The 19,048-nt window shown below is 45.9% G+C and overlaps 1 protein-coding gene across 5 annotated transcripts in view; it reads right to left on the reverse strand.

The window, feature by feature from the left end:
* The window catches only part of RAVER2 (ribonucleoprotein, PTB binding 2), an 85,619-nt gene extending 72,511 nt beyond the window's left edge, over window positions 1-13,108 (reverse strand). For all 5 annotated transcript variants that reach the window (XM_031968974.1, XM_031968976.1, XM_031968972.1 and 2 more), the window contains exon 1: window positions 12,645-13,108. In XM_031968974.1, the coding sequence (XP_031824834.1) occupies window positions 12,645-12,908 (264 nt within the window). In that variant the 5' untranslated portion in view covers window positions 12,909-13,108. The remainder of the gene's footprint in view (window positions 1-12,644) is intronic.
* Window positions 13,109-19,048: the final 5,940 nt, after the last annotated feature.

Genomic DNA, 19,048 nt, shown 5'->3' on the forward strand with positions numbered 1-19,048 from the left:
TGCAATGAAAAACTACTCAAAATACTAAAGAAAAGAGGCAATGATCAATCATAATCTCAGAGGGCTGAAGACGAAACAGGCAGAACCTTTCGACAGAAAGATGATGGAATAACAGTGCAGAATGAAATACACATTTTGAGACACTTGGACATATTTTGCTTAATTATGCTCATATGTTACAAGAAGTTTTTAAGGGGAGGAGGACAGAATTGGAGTGAAGGGAGCATCTAGTGATAATGTTGCCCAAGACTGAAAAGAGGACCGTGGGATGCCCATCAAATGGGGAAGGGATGATCAGGTTATGATACATGAACTGAGGGGAACAGTCCTATGCCATAAGAGATGATGAAACAGATAATCTCAAAGAATCTGGGAAGACTGGATGAATTGATCAGAGGAAAGTGAGCTGAATCAGGAAAAGTTTATATCAATAACAACACTGTAAAAATCAATAACTTTGAAAGATTGAAGAGCTCCAAAGGACCTTTGATGAAACATATATATTGCCCATCTCCTGAGAGAAAGATAATAGAGTTGGGGTACAACACACACACACCCACACACACACCCCATACATATGTGTACATATACACATTCATACATATATTTATATATAAACATATATGACATTTATATAAACATTACACAACATTAGAATTAGTTGATATAATTTTTTGACCTTTTTCAGTTTTAAAAATAAGTGAAATAAAAACCATATAGGTATTTCTTTTCCACCCTAGTCTGACTGCCATTACATATGTGAGCATCTATCTCATATGTATACATATATGTACTCATAGGTACAACATAACATTATACATAAACCTATTACATGCATACACATATACATATAATATATACACATATCTGCATGCATATAGTACATATAAGTACACATATATATCACAATTTTTTAAATTAGGGAAGTATTTTGTCCAACCATGTATATTTGCTTTAAGGGTTTTTTACCAATGGAGACGGGGGTAAAATAGAAGAAAAGAGATTTTTAATTTAAAATTTTAAAAAAATAATTTCTTAAACACATAGAAGAGAAGGCAGTTCAGAGGAAGAAAAGGGCAAGCAGGCCATCTTTGAAACTAGTATGTTGAATTTGTTGTACACATTTTTTAATAATTCAAGCAGTCCACAACAAAGAGCTGCAATTTCATATACAATCCTCTCTTTCTGTTCCTTCTACACGGCAATGCTCATATCCTTGGGGATTGTCAAATACAGAATAATAATAATTATGGCCTGTCCCTACTTGTGCAACTGGAATAAATAGTGGCCACTGTGAGACTTATGAAACATTTTATATTTCATTTTCTATCAAATGGCTTTCTACTCCTCCAACCCCAGCAAATAAAATGTAAATTCCTTGAGGGCAAGAACTGGTTTTGTTTATTTATTTTTAGCTTTCTATTGGCAGAGTCTGACACCCAGCTGGCACTTAAGAAAAGCTTATTCCATTACAGTGAAGGCAGTTTATCAAAAGTTTTAAAAAATTCTATTTCAATGCTAAGAAATTGTTCTCAGAATATTTTTAAAACTCATTTTTACTCAGAATTCCAACATGGAATACAAATATAATGTGCATTCTTACCTCATTTTCTTTTTTACTAGCACCTGTTTATAAGTCAACTTAAATGGGTAGTATTTGAAAAAAGAAAGCTGCTTCATTTTTCTTTCAGTTATTATATAAGATGGACTTTGCTTCAGCCCAGAAAGTTACCTCTATTGAGGAAGGGAAAGATTTTGATCAGTGGCGGGAGAGGGAACATCTCATTCTAGATCTGTTGAGGAAAATTAATGATGGCCTTTCCCCAAGACTCCTGTCTCCTTCCTCCCAAGATAACTCACATGTGCCGTTTTAGGAGACAACGGCGGCGTTGCCTTTCTTGGTATCCCCAAACACTCGGCACAGTCAGTCAATCGCCCAGCATTTACCAAGTGCTCCCCGTGGGCCAGGCACTGGGCACCAGACACAAAGGAAGGTGCCCAAAGTCCGGCCCAGAGGATACTCTTGGTAAATACCCATTTTCTAACAATCCCAGACTTAATAAGGTTGTGCTGTATATATCACAACAAACAAATCCCAATCATGAAGAACACAACCACATTCATTGAAGCAAAAGGCTCACATTCAAAGAGGGGTTTTGTGTTTTCAAAGAAGTTGTCTTCTATAGACCCATTCCTGTCAGACTCAGCTGACTTGTGGGTGCTGCTGAACCCTCCCCCCTTCCCCTTTCTTTTTTAGTCTGAATTACTTGGCATCGATGGACCGTGGGGAAGAGGAGGAGCAGAGACGGACAGGTTTGGCAATGAAGATGATGGAAAAATATAACAATTAAAAAAAAAACTTTGTAAATTAGTCTTAAAATGATCTCATCTATTATATTGGAAAAAGCAAAGTTTGGATACATTTTAGAATCCAAAGGTAGGATGGCTTAATGGATAATGCAGGGAAATTGGGACTCAGAAGGGCCTGGTTTCAAACCCTGCTTCCCCCAATCTCCCCACCGCAGCCCGGGTGACCCAGGGTAACTTAGCTGACTCTCATTTTTTCCTCATCTGTAAAAGAAGGTCCATAACACTAGCAGACTCACAGGCCAGTTGTGGAAATCAAATGGGATCACGAACGTTCTCCGCTCTTGTTAATAGAAGTCGCTTAAACAGTCACGATCGCCATCCATCCTGACTCAGCGAGCAAAGTGCGGGACGTGGGAGATGGATTTGCTCACCTCTCTCGGACCTGAGATGTAACTGTTACTTTGTGAGGAGAATAACAACATATCTTTCACGATACACATTATATACCTTGACAGCCCCAGCTCCTTAGAAAAATCGTACTTTGTTTCATTTGAAGCTCAAACCCACAAATTGCGATACTATCTAACGCTTCCTGGGGACCGAGCAATATTGTTAGATCCCATATTAGCCATTTAGGAGCAGAGATGACAAGTTACCCATAATAACCCTTGTAAAGCCAGACAGCAAAGATGGCTGCCTCATAAAGAGCGACCTCCAGCCACCCAACCGATCAATCAGCAAGTATTTGTTAAGCATCCACTCTGGGCTAAGGGCTCGTAGGCTTGGAGCTGGAGATAGAAATGCAACGAAAGGAATAATCCCCCCTGGCAAAGCCTGGACATTCTGAGGCAGGAGATGACAAGGACACACATAAATCATGGGGGCATGGACAGCAAGTGAGTCAATACAAGAGCATTCACAGCAGGGAAGGACAAGGTAGTTGGGAAGGAGCTGGGTTCCTGAGCACTTAATTTACTGGGTCACGTGTGCTCTAGCAAGGGTTCCTTCCAGGAAGGGAATGGACTACAAAGCTGCTCTCCCGACTCTCAAAATTCTGGGATTCGGAGATTCCTGATTTTTGCCATCCCCAGTCCTGGAAAAGTGCCTGGGGCTCTAAGAATTCAGGTGACTTGACCACAGGCACTTGTCTCCCGAGTTCCTGTGGTGAGATTTGAACCCAGGTGTTCCTGACTATAAATCAGCTTTTTTTGTATCTGCCATGTTGTATACTCAGCTCATCTAGACCAAAGCTTCTTAAATTGCGGTTCAAGACGGGATCATGAAATTATGACTTGTATACCTATACCTATTTTATATGTTTATATACCTAGGGTCACATAAAAATTTCTTGGGTGAAAAGGGATCATGAGTGGAAAAAGTTGAAGAAGTCCTGCTTTAGACGATTCCCATTTCTTAAAGCCAGTTAGATCTTAATATCCACAAAGATCTTTAGAAAGAAAATGACAATATCTGGCATTTCTCATGGTCTGGATACATCCTCAGCATCTCCAGAGACAAATTCTAAGACCCAGTTTTTGCTGATTTATCAAATTACTTCCTCCAAGGAATACTATTAGATGCATATTTTTTTCCTATACAAAGCAAGAAGATATTTTAAACACACACACACACACACACAACTTGGGCCAAAACAGGAGTGCACATGGCCTGAAAAATATGGATCACGTGAGCTATATGAGAGCAAAGTTTTTTGTCAACCTCTAATAATAATATTATTATAATGTGCGTAATGATTTAAGGCTGCAGTGAGTTTTACAAATATAACCTCATTTGATCTTCCCAATAGCCCTGGGAGGAAGGTGCTATTATTAGCCTCACTGTGCAGGAAGAAACCTGGGCTTTGGTGGACTGGTCTGCATGACTGACCTAAAGTCAAACAGCTAGTAAGTGTCTGTGGCCGGATTCAAACTCAGTCTCCCTTTCAGCCCATTACACCACCTTGCTGCCTTCTTTGGCCCTCAGGGAGCTTTTCCACCAAGTTTCTCAAATATCCCTAATCAATCCACAAGCAAGTGAAGACATCCCCCTTGTGATGTCACTGGTCTGTGGGGCATGAGCGACCATCACTATCATCAGCCCCACCACCAAGACATCAAAAGCCACCTCTAATGGCCCAAAGCAGCAACCCCCCAACTGCCAAATGGAACAGCTTTTCCCCAGTGCTTTTTCTTGGCTGCTCTGCAGCACTTGTCCCTGCCAACCACCTTCCCCACCCTTCTCTTGTAGACACGCTGCTCTCTCCCAGCTCTCCTCCTATCTGTCTTTCCCGTCACCCTCATTAACTGTGGGCACCCCCAAGGCTCCATCCTGGAGCCTCTTCTTCCTTTTCTCTACCATTCTCTTCACAACCTCAGCAGCTCCCATGGGTCCAATTATCATCTATGTAGATGACTCGCAGATCTGTAGATCCAATTTTAGCCTCTCCCCAGGGCCCCAGTCCTGTAACCTCCAACGGCTAACTGGACATTTTAAAGTGTAAGTTCCACCGTAGGCATCTCAAGCTTGACATGTCCAAAAGAGACACTGTCCTTCCCTTCTCTATCCCTCTCTCTCCCCAGGTTTTCAATTACTGTCCAGGACCCACACTTCCAAGCTCCACACCTTACCTCCACTGGCCTGGCCCTACATAACCCATCTAGCTGGATGGTCCACTGGGGCCGCCAAGGGAAAATGGCACCGTGCTGAGGGCCTGGACAATGGGCTTTTATCTGTTTCCCCACTGCTTCCCTGGGGGGCCGAGGTGGTAGCAGACAGACCTATGGTTTCCCTGAGGCAGTTAATTGGTTGGGAATTATTTATTGAGGCTGTATGACTGGCAGACCACTTGAAAGGCCAACACACCCAAGACTCAGGTAAGAGACCCTATAAATGTCTGGGACTGGGGGTGGACTAAGGTAGAAAAAGATGACTCAAGGCGCCACCTAAGCAGTCTCTTTCCATGCCTCCCCGAGGATCTGCATCTTCACCCAAAGGAGCTACCTTGTTCAGGAATGGATCTTCAGAGAGATAGCAAGAGAGCACTGTGTCCCCACAGTTCCTCCCAGCTTTCACAGCTGCTGCTTCCCACTCTTCACTCTTGCTAGGGAAGCAGCATGGAACTTCCCTGAGCTAGGCTCTCTCCTAAGCACCGAGTGTACAAAAAGAGGCAAAAGAGCTTGTCAGCTTCCCCCTTTAACGGCTTCTTCTTCCTAAGTTGCCAATCAGCTGCCAGCTGGACCAGTGTTCCCTCCATCCATGGCCCATCCATGGCTCTGTCCATGCATCCCACCACCCTTCCTTCTTCCCAGCCTTGCCCGTCCGATCACCCGATGAGTCATATTATTACTTGCATCCTGGTCCCCTTGTTTCTTTTCTGAGTTCATCTGCCCACTATTATTGCAAACCCCCTTCCAGAAATGAGGCTAATTTAATTAAGCAAACATGCACTAACATGTGCAGAGGATTAAATGAGCTACAAAGTTGAGCTCAGATTCAGTTTTGTCCTCTTGGAGCGAGGCTAGGAGAAGAGGGCGCTTCTCATTCAGTACGAATGAGCAAATGAATGCCTGGATGAAAAAAGCATTTATGCAGCACCTCTGCTTCCCCGCACTCCGGCCGGCCACCGTCCTGCGTACTATTGCCACACAGATCTTCCTTCCACACGGACCTGACCACATCCTTCCTAGATTTCCCACTTCTACTCGAATAAAAGTTTAGCTTCTTTTGTCTACCTTTCCCGACTCCCTCCCCTCCGGCCCCTTTCAGCCAGCCTTACAGAGTGGTACAAGGCACCATAGTGTAAGGGGAAGAGAGCTGACTGGAGTCTAAAGACCTCAGAGGTTCCTTCTGACTCTACATCTATGCTCCTATGATCTGTCAAATCCTACTTCTAACAGTTATTATCTGTGTGACCTTAGCCAGTCGAGCTACATGATTTGCCTCAATTTCCTCATCTGTAAAATGGAAGAATTAGACCATCCATCATCCATGAGCAGTTCTGAAGTGCTTACCAAGGAGAAGGCACTAGGCTAAAGGTTTGGGACACAAAGACAAAAGTGGAGTCATCCCCCCAACCCCGAGGGAGCTTTCCCTCTAATGATGGAGAACACCAACTGGTTTGAAGAGTCTTTCCAGTTCTAGGTCTGTGATACTATGAGGGCCTGCAGGAAGAATTCTCCACAGCTTATGTTCCAGGCTAAAGGTTTTTATCACTGGCCCCAAGCAACAGCATCGACTGTCCTGTCTTGGTGCCTTTGTTGGCCCTAAGCCTCCCTGGGAATTTGGAGGCTCGCTGATCTGAAGCTCAAAGAGATTTGAGAAGCCATGAAGACCAAACCTCTCATTTACAGATAGGGAAACTGAGGCCCACAGAACTGAAAAAACTTACTCACATTCATCCGGTAAGTGACAGAACTGAGATTCAAGCCAGGGTCCACTGTAGCCTCTAACATCCAAATCAAATGGACATTATAGGGGCCTTCCCAGGTACCTCCCACACGTCATACAACACTGTGCTTGTTACTAGACATTATTTTGCATGTATGTTGTCTTCCCCATTAGAATGTAAGCTCCTTGAGGGGCAAGGACTTTTATCTTCCATGTGTCTACAGCACTTGCCATAAGTGCTTCAGAAAAACTTTTTCTTTCACTCATCCATTCATCCATAATTTATCATTATACATCATCATTTAGTTAGTACCACAGCCCTATTCTGGGCAACCAGCTCCAAGAGGCCCAAAGTGGGTCAGCCCGAAAGTTTGCGGCTCTCCCAAAGCTCACAGAGAGAGCACACCACGCACTTGAGGTTAGGAAGCGAATATTCGTTTAATTAAATCATCCAAACCTCCAGTTGTTCCATGTCTGTAAAACAGAGATAATGATAATTGTCCTGCCTAATTCGCTGGCTTGTTGTCAGGAAAGTGATCTGTAAGTCATTATGCAAAATGAATTATGCTGCTTATTATCCTAGAGATCAGAAAAAGACAAAATAAGGAAGGCCCAAAGAGAGAAGATAATTAAGTGTTAAATTAAGGGTTACTCTCTCAGCGCTGCAGGGGTTCATGGAATACAGGGTCCCAGGAGCCTCAGCGAAGGAGTTAGGAGATGCTATGTATGGCAATCGGGAGAACGTCTGGTAAATAAAGCCTTTAACCTTCCATGTCCGGGACCGGGTAGATCGTTAAGTAAAATCTTTCTTCCCAGAAAGAACATGTTAACCGTTCTAATTAATACCGCAAGCAAGGAAGACCTCAGAAGGAGTCCTTTTTTCACACAGGCACAATCAGGCTGTTTTCAAGTAGCCCGGAGCATTAGTAAAACCACAGTTTCCATGTAATAGTTCTGCTTTTGGGATGGAGAGCTCCAGAGGTGGGCACTCATGCCCTGCAGCCCCATTGCCTGCCAGCTTAACAAGGGTAAGTACCAGTTATGGGGAGGGGAGGCAGCAAGGGCCTTCCTCAGGACAGGATCTAACCAACTCTCTTTTTTCAGGGTTTCATGGGATCCTAGAACCAAAGGAAAAACACAAGGTGGGAATGCTCATTAGGAAATCTTCGCTGTGAATTTCTGTTCGTTCTCACAGATGCCTCGAGGGCTTTCACTAGGCAACACTGTCAGATTCATCTGAAAGACAGCAGCATAAAGGAAAGAAAATCGCTTTATTTCAAAGACGTCTCGGGGGCCACTAGGTGTGGAAGTGGACAGAGCACCACTCCCTACAAGTCAGGGGGCCAGGAGTTCTAATCCAGTCTCAGATCCTTGCCACTTAGCAGCTGTGCAAATCTGGGTTAGGGTTTGCTTCACCCCACTTCCCCCCCAAAAAACCCCTCAAATGGACCTCCCTTCCTCTTTTATGAGGTTTTTATTATATTACTAAAATAATAATCAACTTAAAAAACTTGGGGTTTTTAAAGGTAAATTATGGCCAAAAAAAAAATTTTTTTTACAAGAGACCAGTACTAGAGGTAGTCACAAGTTTCTTAAACTATCATTTGCTAAATGATATCATTTTTTTTTTGAGGCAATTGGGGTTAAGTGGCTTCCCCAGGGTCACACAGCTAGGAAGTGTTAAGTGTCTGAGACCAGATTTGAACTCAGCTCCTCCTGACTTCAGGGCTGGTGCTCTATCCACTGAGCCACCTGGCTGTCCTGATAATATTATTTTCAAAACTATCAGTAAAATTACTTTTAAATCTGAGTATATTTCCATAGCATTTTGATCCTCACAACAGGTGTTCTAAAATTCAGAGGAGTAAACTGAGGCTTGAAAGCCATTATGTGACTTGCCCAGGGTCACATATCTAGTAAGAATTTAGAGAAGAACTGGGGTTTTCCTAGCACGAAGGGCAGCATTTTAGAGACTGAGTAACCTTGCTGCCTTTCAGAACCACGGGAGGAGAGTAACTAGCAGAGGAAAGCTGGAAATAGATATGAGGAGAGCTGGAAATAGATAAGCTTTTCTCCAAAAGGCTGTCTTCATGCGTGACACCTGTTTCCATGGATTTGCACCCAGGACTGGGAATTGGGCCGGACAGTGACAAGCTGGTTTCCTTGCAGCCTCTACCCTCACTCTAATGAAAAAGGTTCTTCTTCTTCTCTTCTTCTTTTTTTAAAGCCTGCTGGGTAATTCCACATTAGCTGCGGCCCCCTTGGTGGCCAGAAACTACAAAGCCAGCCTGGCCGATTCCAGCTAAGGGGAAGTGGGGAGAATGAGGACGGATGTGGATGTTACTAGTGCAAACCCATTCCCGCTTCTGGGGAAGAGAGCCCCCCACAGGTTCATGTTTTTAGAGGAGCATCTCCTTCCCATCCCAAAGGCAGCTCCCAATACAGGCTCCACACCAACTAAGAACGAATACGGCTAATCTGAGATCAACACCCCATAGTCCTTAGCTCTCCTGGAAATCCCAGTGGGGAGGGATCCGGGCAACCCAGAGGGAAAGAAGACAGCCCCCGAGAAGCCGGCTGGCCCCAAATCTTTATAGATGGGAAACTCCAAGGTGCACAGAGTTCCCAAAGAGAGGTGATTTAGAGTGTGAACCACTCCGTACCATTCCAAATCCCTCTGTTTTTGTCTGCCTGCATTTTTGATTTCCTTCACAGGCAAATTATACACTATTTCAAAGTCCGATTCTTTTTGCGCAGCAAAATAACTGTTTGGACATGTATACATATATTGGATTTAACTTATACTTTAACATATTTAACATGTATTGGTCAACCTGCCATCTGGGGGAGGGGGTGGGGGGAAAGAGGGGAAAAGTTGGAACAAAAGGTTTGGCAATTGTCAATGCTGTAAAATTACCCATGCATATAACTTGTAAATAAAAAGCTATAATAATAAAAAAGAGATAGAGATGGGATTTAAACCGGGACTTCTGTGTTCAGAAATACTCTGTCATTTACTAGGCAAAGTTTCCTCTCAGTATCCTCATCTGTAAAATGGGGATAATAATAATACTTCCCTCCAAGGTAGTAATAGTAAGGATCAAATAAAATTAAGTGCTAATTACTATTATGTTTATTATTACTACCCCACTATCTTCCAGCTTCCGCCAAAGAGCAAAGACTCAGGCTCCTAGCCTTGTGACAAGGAGATGGAAGTTAAAAACCCACCTCTTCCCCTCACCCCCAGCCTCTCAGCTTCTTTGGGAGCTCTTCCACAAGGAAAACCATCTCTCCCAAGGTGTCCAATGACTTCGGGTGTGTGGCTCTCACCAAACACCCCAACCTTGTTCTCAGACCTCCAAGAAGAGAACCAGTGGAATCCAGAAGTGCAGCATCAAAAATGTGGAAAGGCCCCCAAAAGCCGAGTGCTACCATGGAAAGAGTTCTAGAGTGGGCTCATGATAGGCCCATGTTGGAATCCTTGCTCTGACACATATTATTGGGGATTTTCGATGAGTCCTTAACCTCACTAAACTTCCCTCATCTGTAAAATGGGTAAAATCATATCGCATGACCATCTCATACATGGCTCATGATAAGCACTAGAGCACATGATGAAGCACTAGAGAAAACGTGAATGTGTATTATTAGCCAATCCACCCCAGAACTAGAATCTTTATCGCAGTACACTGTCCGGAACACAGGAGAAAATAAATGCTTGCAGACTTGACAACATCCCCAACATGTGATTGGCCAACTTATTTTGTTTCTAGATATCCTACCTCCCAAGTAGCCCATCTCAACCCATCCCATTCCATCCAGTCCCATCTCAACCCATCCCAAACCATCCCATCTCACTTCATCCCATATTATCCCACTCCAACCCAGCCAACCCAGCCCAGTCCAGTCCACTTTGGAAGCTCTTATCATTAGCGTTTTCCTTTCCCTCACATCTTCTCCTCTTAACAACTTCCACCCATTGCTCCTGAGTCCATCCCCAGGAGAACAAACTTCATCCCTCTTCCACAAGAAAGCCTTTCAAATACTCCCGGCTCCACAACTGTCTCCTTGCCCCCCATGCACTATCTTCTCTTTCCCAGTCTATCTATCCTCAGTTCCTTCAGCTGAGAGTGATGGAGGGCTCACTACCTGCAGAGGTACCCCATTCCACTTGGGATCTAAGTTAATGGTTAAGAAGGGTTTCCTTATATCCCTTTTTATTCATTTGCTCCTAGTGCTAATCTTTCTTCTGGTCCAGTCCAACCCAGTGAGCATTTATTAAGTGCCTACTATATGCCAACCACAAGTGTAAGGACAGGAAAAGAGACTGGTATAAGGAAATTCTCCCCACAGATACAGGTTGAGTGACTTGCCCGGAGCTGTACCTAAGGCTCCCTAGTTTGGGAGCTGCCTCCTTATACTCAAATACAAAAACCAAACAGGCTCAGCCTTTAAGAACCTTCCATTATTTGGGCATGGGGGGAGGGTGAGGTGGGAGGATAAACGAGGGAAAGCTGATTGATGGCCACTGAGAACATCTCTTACAGGGGACAAGAGAAGGCCGCTTTTTCCAGAAGGCTGGAGGAGGCTGAGCATCCGACAAGCTGGGGGTGACAAAGGAGAAGAGGCATGATGGAGACGGTCTGCAAAGGGAAGGGTGCAGGAGAAGTCTAATCTTTTGGGGACCTCAAGTTTCCTCATCTGTGACCCCAAAGGGCTGGGCTGGGTGGTCCCTGATGCAGCTGGAACACTGACCTTGGAGAAGGGAAGACCTAAAAAAAAATCCAGCCTCAGACAGTTACTAGCTGTATAATTTTGAAGGAATCACTAACCTGCCTGCCTCAGTTTCCTCTATTATAAAATGGAGGGAATAACACTTAACTTGGGATGGAATACCTTAGTAATTAGCAGGAGTAACCAGCACTCGGAGCAGTGCCTGGCACTTAGTAGTGGCTTAACAGAAGTTGTTTATCCCCTTTCCTTTTCCCCGTTCTCTCTTTGTCCCCCTAGGACAGGCCCTCACTACCAAGGGGCTTCACATCAGGAAGAAACTTCCCGGCAAGCACAGGGACAGCGGGAGGGCCCCTCCAGAGGTGGAAGTGAGCCCCGGTGGGCTGTACCGGAGTATGGACTCCCTCCGCCTGTGGCCCCCTCGGGCCCGGGGTCTCTTCCAATTCCCAGGTCGGGTGATGGGGAGCGGGGGGGGGGGGGTATTTCCTCCACAAACAATAGGAAGTGGCTGAAGTTTCCAGCCGAGGGAGTGGTCACCTGGCCTTCCTACCACCGGCAGCTGTGTCAGGTGGACCGAGAGGGGGAGCCCGGAACGGGCCTTACACCGGAGGAGGCCGGTAGCAGGAAGGCAGCTCTGACCACAGAGTGGGAAGGCTATCTGACTAACGCACTATTTTAGAACACAAAATGTGAGCTCCGGAAGGACCTGGAGGTCCTGCCGGCCTCTGTCTGCTCTGATATCGGCCCGCGCACCAACTCAAAGGGGTCGTCAAGTAGTGAGAAATCATTTCAGTCGGCCTCCGCCCTCATTTTACAGATGGGGAAACTGAGGCTCGAGTGGGGAGGGGGCTGCCCAAGTTCATGGAGACACGGACCCGGTGACTCGGGGGCCAGCAGAGGCCAGGCAATCTAGCCTCCCATTTCCCTGATGAGGAAAGGGACTCCGAGGCGGGGAGCGCCGGCACCATTCACAGAATCTGGGAATTCTGGAGCCCCAAGGGACCCCGGGGGCCCGCCCGCCTGGCCCTCTCATTATACAGATCAGGAAACTGAGGCTCCGCGCGGGGAAGTGAGCGCCCAAGTTTAGCTCTGGAGGCGCATCGGAGACTATCCCGGGCGACCCTTTCGTTATCCAGCTGGGCGCACCGAGGCTCGGGGGGGAGGGGGGGAAGGGGTGGCGGGGGGCGCCGGGGCGGGGGCGCCCGGCGGGGGCTCACCTGGCTGTGCGTGTCGGGCGGGAGGTTCCGCAGCAGCACCTTCCTGCGGTTGCCCAGCTCGCGGCGGGTCCTCTGCAGCCTCCGCGCCACCTCGTCGGCCTCCAGGGGCTCCGGGGGCTCCGGGCGCTCCGGGGGCTCGGGCTGCTCCGGCGCCTCGGCCGCTGGGGGGGCCCCGGGCGGGGGCTGCGGGGCCGCCGCGGGGACCAGCCCCGGCTCCTCGGGCTCCGCCGCCGCCTCCTCGCGCTCCGGCCCGGCCGCCGCCATGTTCCCGCGGCTCCCGATCGCCCCTGTCCCTCCCGGCTGCGGCCGCGCCCGAGAGCTCGAGGGCCCGGGAGGCCCGGCGGGGCTGCGGGGCGGGAGCGGGGCCGAGCCCAGGAGGCCGAGCCGAGCGCCGCGGACGGGAAGCGAGGGGAAGAAAGGCGGCGGCGGCGGCGGGGCGGAGGCGGCGCCGCGGGCTGGCGAGGACGGGGGGGAGGAGGAGGAGAGGGGGAGAGCCCGCCCCGCCCCGCCCCCGCCTCCTCCCGGCCCCCCGCGCCCCCGCCGCACCCCGCTGGCCGCGCTGTGGGAGCGCCCCGGGACGGCCCGGCCTCCCACCTGGGCCAGCTGCCTGGGGGAGGGGAGGGACCTGGCTCTGCCGATCCCCCTCCACTTCTCTGCCCCTCTGCCCCCTGCCCCTTCTTTGCCCTTCAGTCCCCGCCTCTGCCTCTGCCCCTCTGCCCCCGCCTTCTGCCTCGACTTCTCTGCCCCGCCTTCTGCCTCCTTCTCTGCCCATTGCCCCTCTGACCCACCTCTGCCTCTGCTTCTCTGCCCCATTGCCCCTTTGCCAAGTCTTTGCCCTTCTGTCCCCTCCTCTGCCCCTTTGCCCCCCTGCCTTCTGCCTCTGCTTCTCTGCCCCATTGCCTCTGCCTCTCTGCCCCTCCCCCCTGCTCCCCTGTGCCTCTGCTCCTCTGGCTCTCTTCCCCAGGTTTTGCCCGGCTGCCTCTGCGGTACCCCTCTGCTTCTTCCTCTCTGTCCCATGGCCCCTCTATCCCTGCCCCTGCTTCTCTGCCCTGTTGCCCCTCTCCCCGTTTCTGGACCTTCTGCCTCTACTCCTCTGCCTGTCTTTGCCCCTCTGTTCCCGCCTCCACCTCTGCCCCTCTGTCTCTGCCCCTGCCCTGGCCCCCCTGCTCTGCTTTGCCCTCCGAGTTCCGAGGACTTAGGATGTGGGAACAAGAGACTTCCCTGGCCTTGGGACCCAGGATGTGGGGGGTGGGGCATTAGGAAGGCAGAGCTCAGAAGGCCCTTTGGGGCTGAAGGCACCTTAGAAGCCTACACAAGTCAAGGAAGCGTCTACTCTGGGCCAGGCCCAGAACTAAGTAATCAGATAGAGGCAGAGGGGGAAAAGCCCCTGCCCACAAGGAGCTTACATTCGAGGGGGGAAATTCGGCCTGTAAAAGGGAAGTATAAAGGCCCATGGAGAGTAGGGAAGAGAGAGTGTTTGGAGGGGAATGAGAGAGAAAATTCAGAAAGGGACAGAAACTGTGGTTGACTTGGGCACTTTCCTTAAAAGTCAACCAACATTTATTAGGCACCCACCAGGTACCAGACGCTGTGCTAAGCACCGGGGATACAAAAAGAGGCAAGACACAGTTTCTGCCATTGAGAAGTTTATGCTGTAATAAGGGAGACAACATACAAACAAATAGATCAAAGCAAGATCTATCTAGGATAAATAGAAAATAATCACTAGAAGGGAGGCTTGAGAATGGGGAGGGGTGGAGCAAGTCTTCCTGTAGAAGGAGGGATTTTAGCTGCAACTGAAAGGAAGCCAGGGAAGCCAGTGATCAGAGAGGAGAAGGGAGAGCATTGTAGGCAGGGGGACACTGAAGAAAATGACCAGAGCAAGGAAAAAGTGGCTCTGATAAAGACCTCATTTCTAAAATACATAGAGAACTGTGTCAAATTTATAAAAACGCAAGTCATTCCCCAATTGATAAATGGCCAAAGAAAACAATTTTCAGTCGATGAAATTAAATTTATTCTTAGTCATATGAAAAAAATGCTCTAAATCACTATTGATAAAAGGAATGCAAATTAAGGCATTTCTGGGGTACCATTTCACACATTTCAGATGGGCTAAGATGATAGGAAAAGATGATGCTAAATGCTGAAGGGGATGTGGGAAAAACTGGGACACTAATACATTGCTAGTGGAGTTGTTAACTGATCCTACCATTCTGGAGAACAATTTGGTACTGTGCTATCAAACTCAGCAAAGTCTCTACTGGGCTTGTATCCCAAAGAGATCATAAAAAAGGGAAGAGGACTTAAGTGTGCAAAAGTGTTTGTGGCAGCCCTTTTTGTAGTGGCAAGGAACTGGAAACTGAGCAGCTGCCCATCGGTTGGAGGAACGACTGAATAAGTTATGATATGTGAATACTACGGAATATTATTATTCTGTAAGAAACGACCAGCATGATGATTTCAGAGACGCCTGGAGAGACTGACGGGAACTGATGCTGAGTGAAGTGAGCAGAACCAGGAGATCATTATACACGGCAATGACAAGATTATACAGTGATCAATTCTGATGGACTTTTCCATCAGAAAATATGCTTATGAAAAATATGAGGGGGCAGCTAAGTGGTGGCTTTTTTCTACAATGAGGTAAATTGAGGCAATTCCATTAGACTTGGGATGGAGAGAACCATCTCCATCCAGAGAACTATGGAAACTGAATGTGGCTCAAAGCATAGTATTTTCACTTTCTTGTGGTTGTTGTTATTTGTTTGCTTGTTTTTTTCATGCTTTTTTTTTCCTTTTCACCTTTTGATCTGATTTTTCTTGTGCAGCATAGCATAGATGGAAATATCTTTAGAAGAATGGCCCATGTTTAACTTGTATTGGATTGCTTGATCTTTGGGGTGGGGTGGTGGAGGGAAAGGAGAGACAAAAATAGGAACACAAGGCTTTGCAAAGGTGAATATTGAAAATTACCTTTGCACATATTTGGAAAAAGAAAAAAGAAAAAGAAAAGAAAATGCCCAGCGCCAGCAATGGAGGATCTTGTTCTAGGTGGACAGTGTCTTGTTTGTGGAACAGCCAGGAAGTCAGTCTCTGGTTCAGGGAGGAACGCACCAATCGGAAGCTGCAGATCACAGAGGCCAAGTATACATAGAATACAGAGTTGGGAGGAACCTTTGATCACAAAAGGTCCCTTCCACATGAAGCCTTTCCTGAGTCCCCTAAATACAAGTGTCTGCCTTTCCAGAAGCACCTCCTTTTCCTTTCCCATATTTTCTGCATGTACACACATATGCATATCAAAACAGAGAAACAAAGGGATAATTTCATTCATTAAAATATAAGCTTCTCAAAGTCAGCAAATGGTTATTTTCAACTTTGTATCCTAAACTCCCAGTTCAGTTAGTTCCTGGAGCATAGTAGGTTCTTAATACACGCCTGCTTGACTGAGCAGAAGGGATTTTAAACCAGAATCTTAGAACAGGGACTTTCAGAATTGAAATCCATCTTAGAACACAGAAGGTCATAGCAGGAAGCCCCCTTAGAACACAGATTCCTGACTACGAGGAAAGCATCTTCCATTTTAGCGCCTTGGCAACTTTATCTGGAAAAGGGCAGCTAACAATTCCCGTGTTACTGATCTCACAGGGTTGTTTTGAAGGGAAATGCATGTTGCAAACTTCAATGCTTTCTTCCAGCCAAACTGGAGGGCCAGCTGCTCCATTTTACTCAGCACTGGCTCCTGCCTGGAATGATGTGCTAACACTAACTCATCTGAATTCTTGTCTTCCATCCAGGCTCAGCTGAGATGCCCCCTCCTTCCTGAAGCCTTCCTGATGACCCTCCTTTTCACTTAACTGTGCTCCCATCCATTACCTAGTTGGATAATTGTTTGTGGAAATGTCCTCATCCTTTCCCTCCCCTTCCCCTTACAGTAAAACGTAAGCTCGCTTAGGTTGGGGGGATCCTTAGCACTAACATAACATCTTAAAATAACAGGCAAATGTTGGATTCAATTAAAGATCAAAGTGGAGGCGTAGCTAGGTGGCACAAAGGAGAGAGGGCCTACCCAGGAGTCAGTAAAACTTTTCCTGAGTTTAAATCTGGCCTCCGACACTTCCCAGCTATGTGACCTTGGGCAAGTCCCTTAGTCCTGTTTGCCTCAGTCTCCTCATCTGTAAAATGAACTAGAGAAAGAAATGGCCAAACCACTCTAGTATCCTTGCCAAGCAAACTCAAAATAGGGCACAAAGAATTGGATAGTAAACAGCCACCAAAAAATGTCCAGACCAGTTGATACTGTATGTTTAATTGAATGTCCAGTCTAGGGCAGCGATTCCATTTTTGAATCATAGCTTCTTTGTCAGTCTTGTAAATTTAGCCCATGGCCTATTAGAATAATATTTTCAAATGCAAAAAAAAATGTGGGATTATAAAGAAAACCAATAATGTTAAAAGTGTTATATATTTTTTAAGTTCATAGATTCCAAGTTGAGAACCTATGTACTACACCACTCTTTCATATTTTTCTTTTCTTTCTTTCTTTTCTTTCTTTCTTTTTTTTTTCCTTTTTTTGTTATTGAGGCAATTGGGGTTAAGTGACTTGCCCAGGGTCACACAGGTAGGAAGTGTTAAACTTCTGAGGCCAAATTTGAATTCAGATCCTCCTGACTTTAGAACTGGTGCTCTATCTACTGTGCCACTTAGCTGCTGCCCCCCCCATATTTTTCATAAGCATATTTGTCTAGCTTCAGCTTCTTTATGAAGTTGAATTTTGAACCAAGAGATTTTTTATTAATTTTTATTGCATATTTTTTGGAATATACTTTGAAAGTGTTATAAAAACAGCATAATAATCTGTTTAAAAAAAATTTTAAGCAGCATCATATGTACTTGCAAACGAGCAAATAAACAAACAATGAATAATGATGGGGAAATGATTAAATAAATCGTGATGCATTCATTTAATTGAATATAATAATGGAATTAAGGATGAGGAATTAAAAAAACCTAGAAAGGTCTTATGAAATAATGAAAAATGCATAAACCAGAAAATGGAATAAACATATCTGAAGACCAGATAAGAAGGAAAAGGAAGGAGAAGGAATGGCTGCAGAATCCTGATGGCAACTTTGAAGAATTGTCTGAAAATTATTCTGGAACTTTGTGTTGGACTGAATTAATTAAAATCCAAATAGTTACTAAACAAGTTCAGTTTCTTTAGTAAAATATAATAATACCAGCTAGGCATCTTTTGTCTCAATTCTTGCTCAGTCCTTAGTCATTGAATGGGCGATGACTCAGAGAAACTGCAACCTGGGATAGATTTTAATTTAAAAAGACCGAGGTTGCCCATTGCATCCTGGGCCATCACCAGTCATCTTGGATTTTGTCTTGCCATTGGCCTCCGGGAACTGGAGGACAGAGTAAGGCTGATGACTTAAATCCAGCTCTTGAGCAGGCTAAGACATCACCCTTGTAACATGATCCCGGTCTTTTTCTAGAGTGAAGGATGAAGAGAAAAACAGCTCTCATTTAGAGGGCTTTTACAAAATTTGCAAAATGCTTTCCATATCATCTCATTTGATACTTACCATAACCCTATGGAGCAGATGCTATTATTGTTACCATTTTACAAAGGAGGAAACTAAGCCCGAGGGAAGTTATGGCCAGGGCCACACAGCTAGTAAATATCCACAGTTGGATTTGAACTTAAATCTTCCTGAATCTCTTGCAGTCTTTCCTCCACTGCAGCACCTAATCACCTCAAGTAAGGTACCTTTACTTTTTCTCTCTCGGCAATATGATCCTGTGGCAGGATTTATTCCCAAGGTGCCATACTCTCCACTAGCTTCACATTTTCCATTACACAGGAAGAACAAGGCAAGCAAATGGTTACCAGAGAGGAAGGAAAGATGGTGATGGAACAAGGAGCCCCAGAGGGAAGGGCATTCTTCAGATTCCAGACCATTTTCTTGCAGAAATCTCTTCTTCTGAAACTCTGAGGAACAGCTCAAGCCATCGCAAGCACCCTGTCTCCCTATCGCACTAGGAGTCAGATGGGTTTGTTTGATTTAGTCTGAATGGCTCCAAAATTTAAAAAAAATTAAAAATGAAAGTGGGCTTAGAATTACATCTACTATAAAAAGGGGGAAGCTCAATGGCAGAGTGGGTAGAGTACTAGGTCTGGGGTCAGGAAGACTCATCTTCCTGAGTTCAAATCTGACATCTGACACTTCCTAATTGTATAACCCTGCGCCCACTCACTTAACCCTGCATGTCTGGGTTTCCTTTATTTGTAAAATGATCTGGAGAAGGAAATGGCAAACTGCTACATTATCTTTGCCAAGAAAACCCCAAATAGAGTTATGAAGAGTCACAGATGTGAACCATAATATTGT

This window comes from Sarcophilus harrisii, chromosome 4, assembly GCF_902635505.1.
Source record: "Sarcophilus harrisii chromosome 4, mSarHar1.11, whole genome shotgun sequence".
NCBI lineage: Eukaryota > Metazoa > Chordata > Mammalia > Dasyuromorphia > Dasyuridae > Sarcophilus > Sarcophilus harrisii.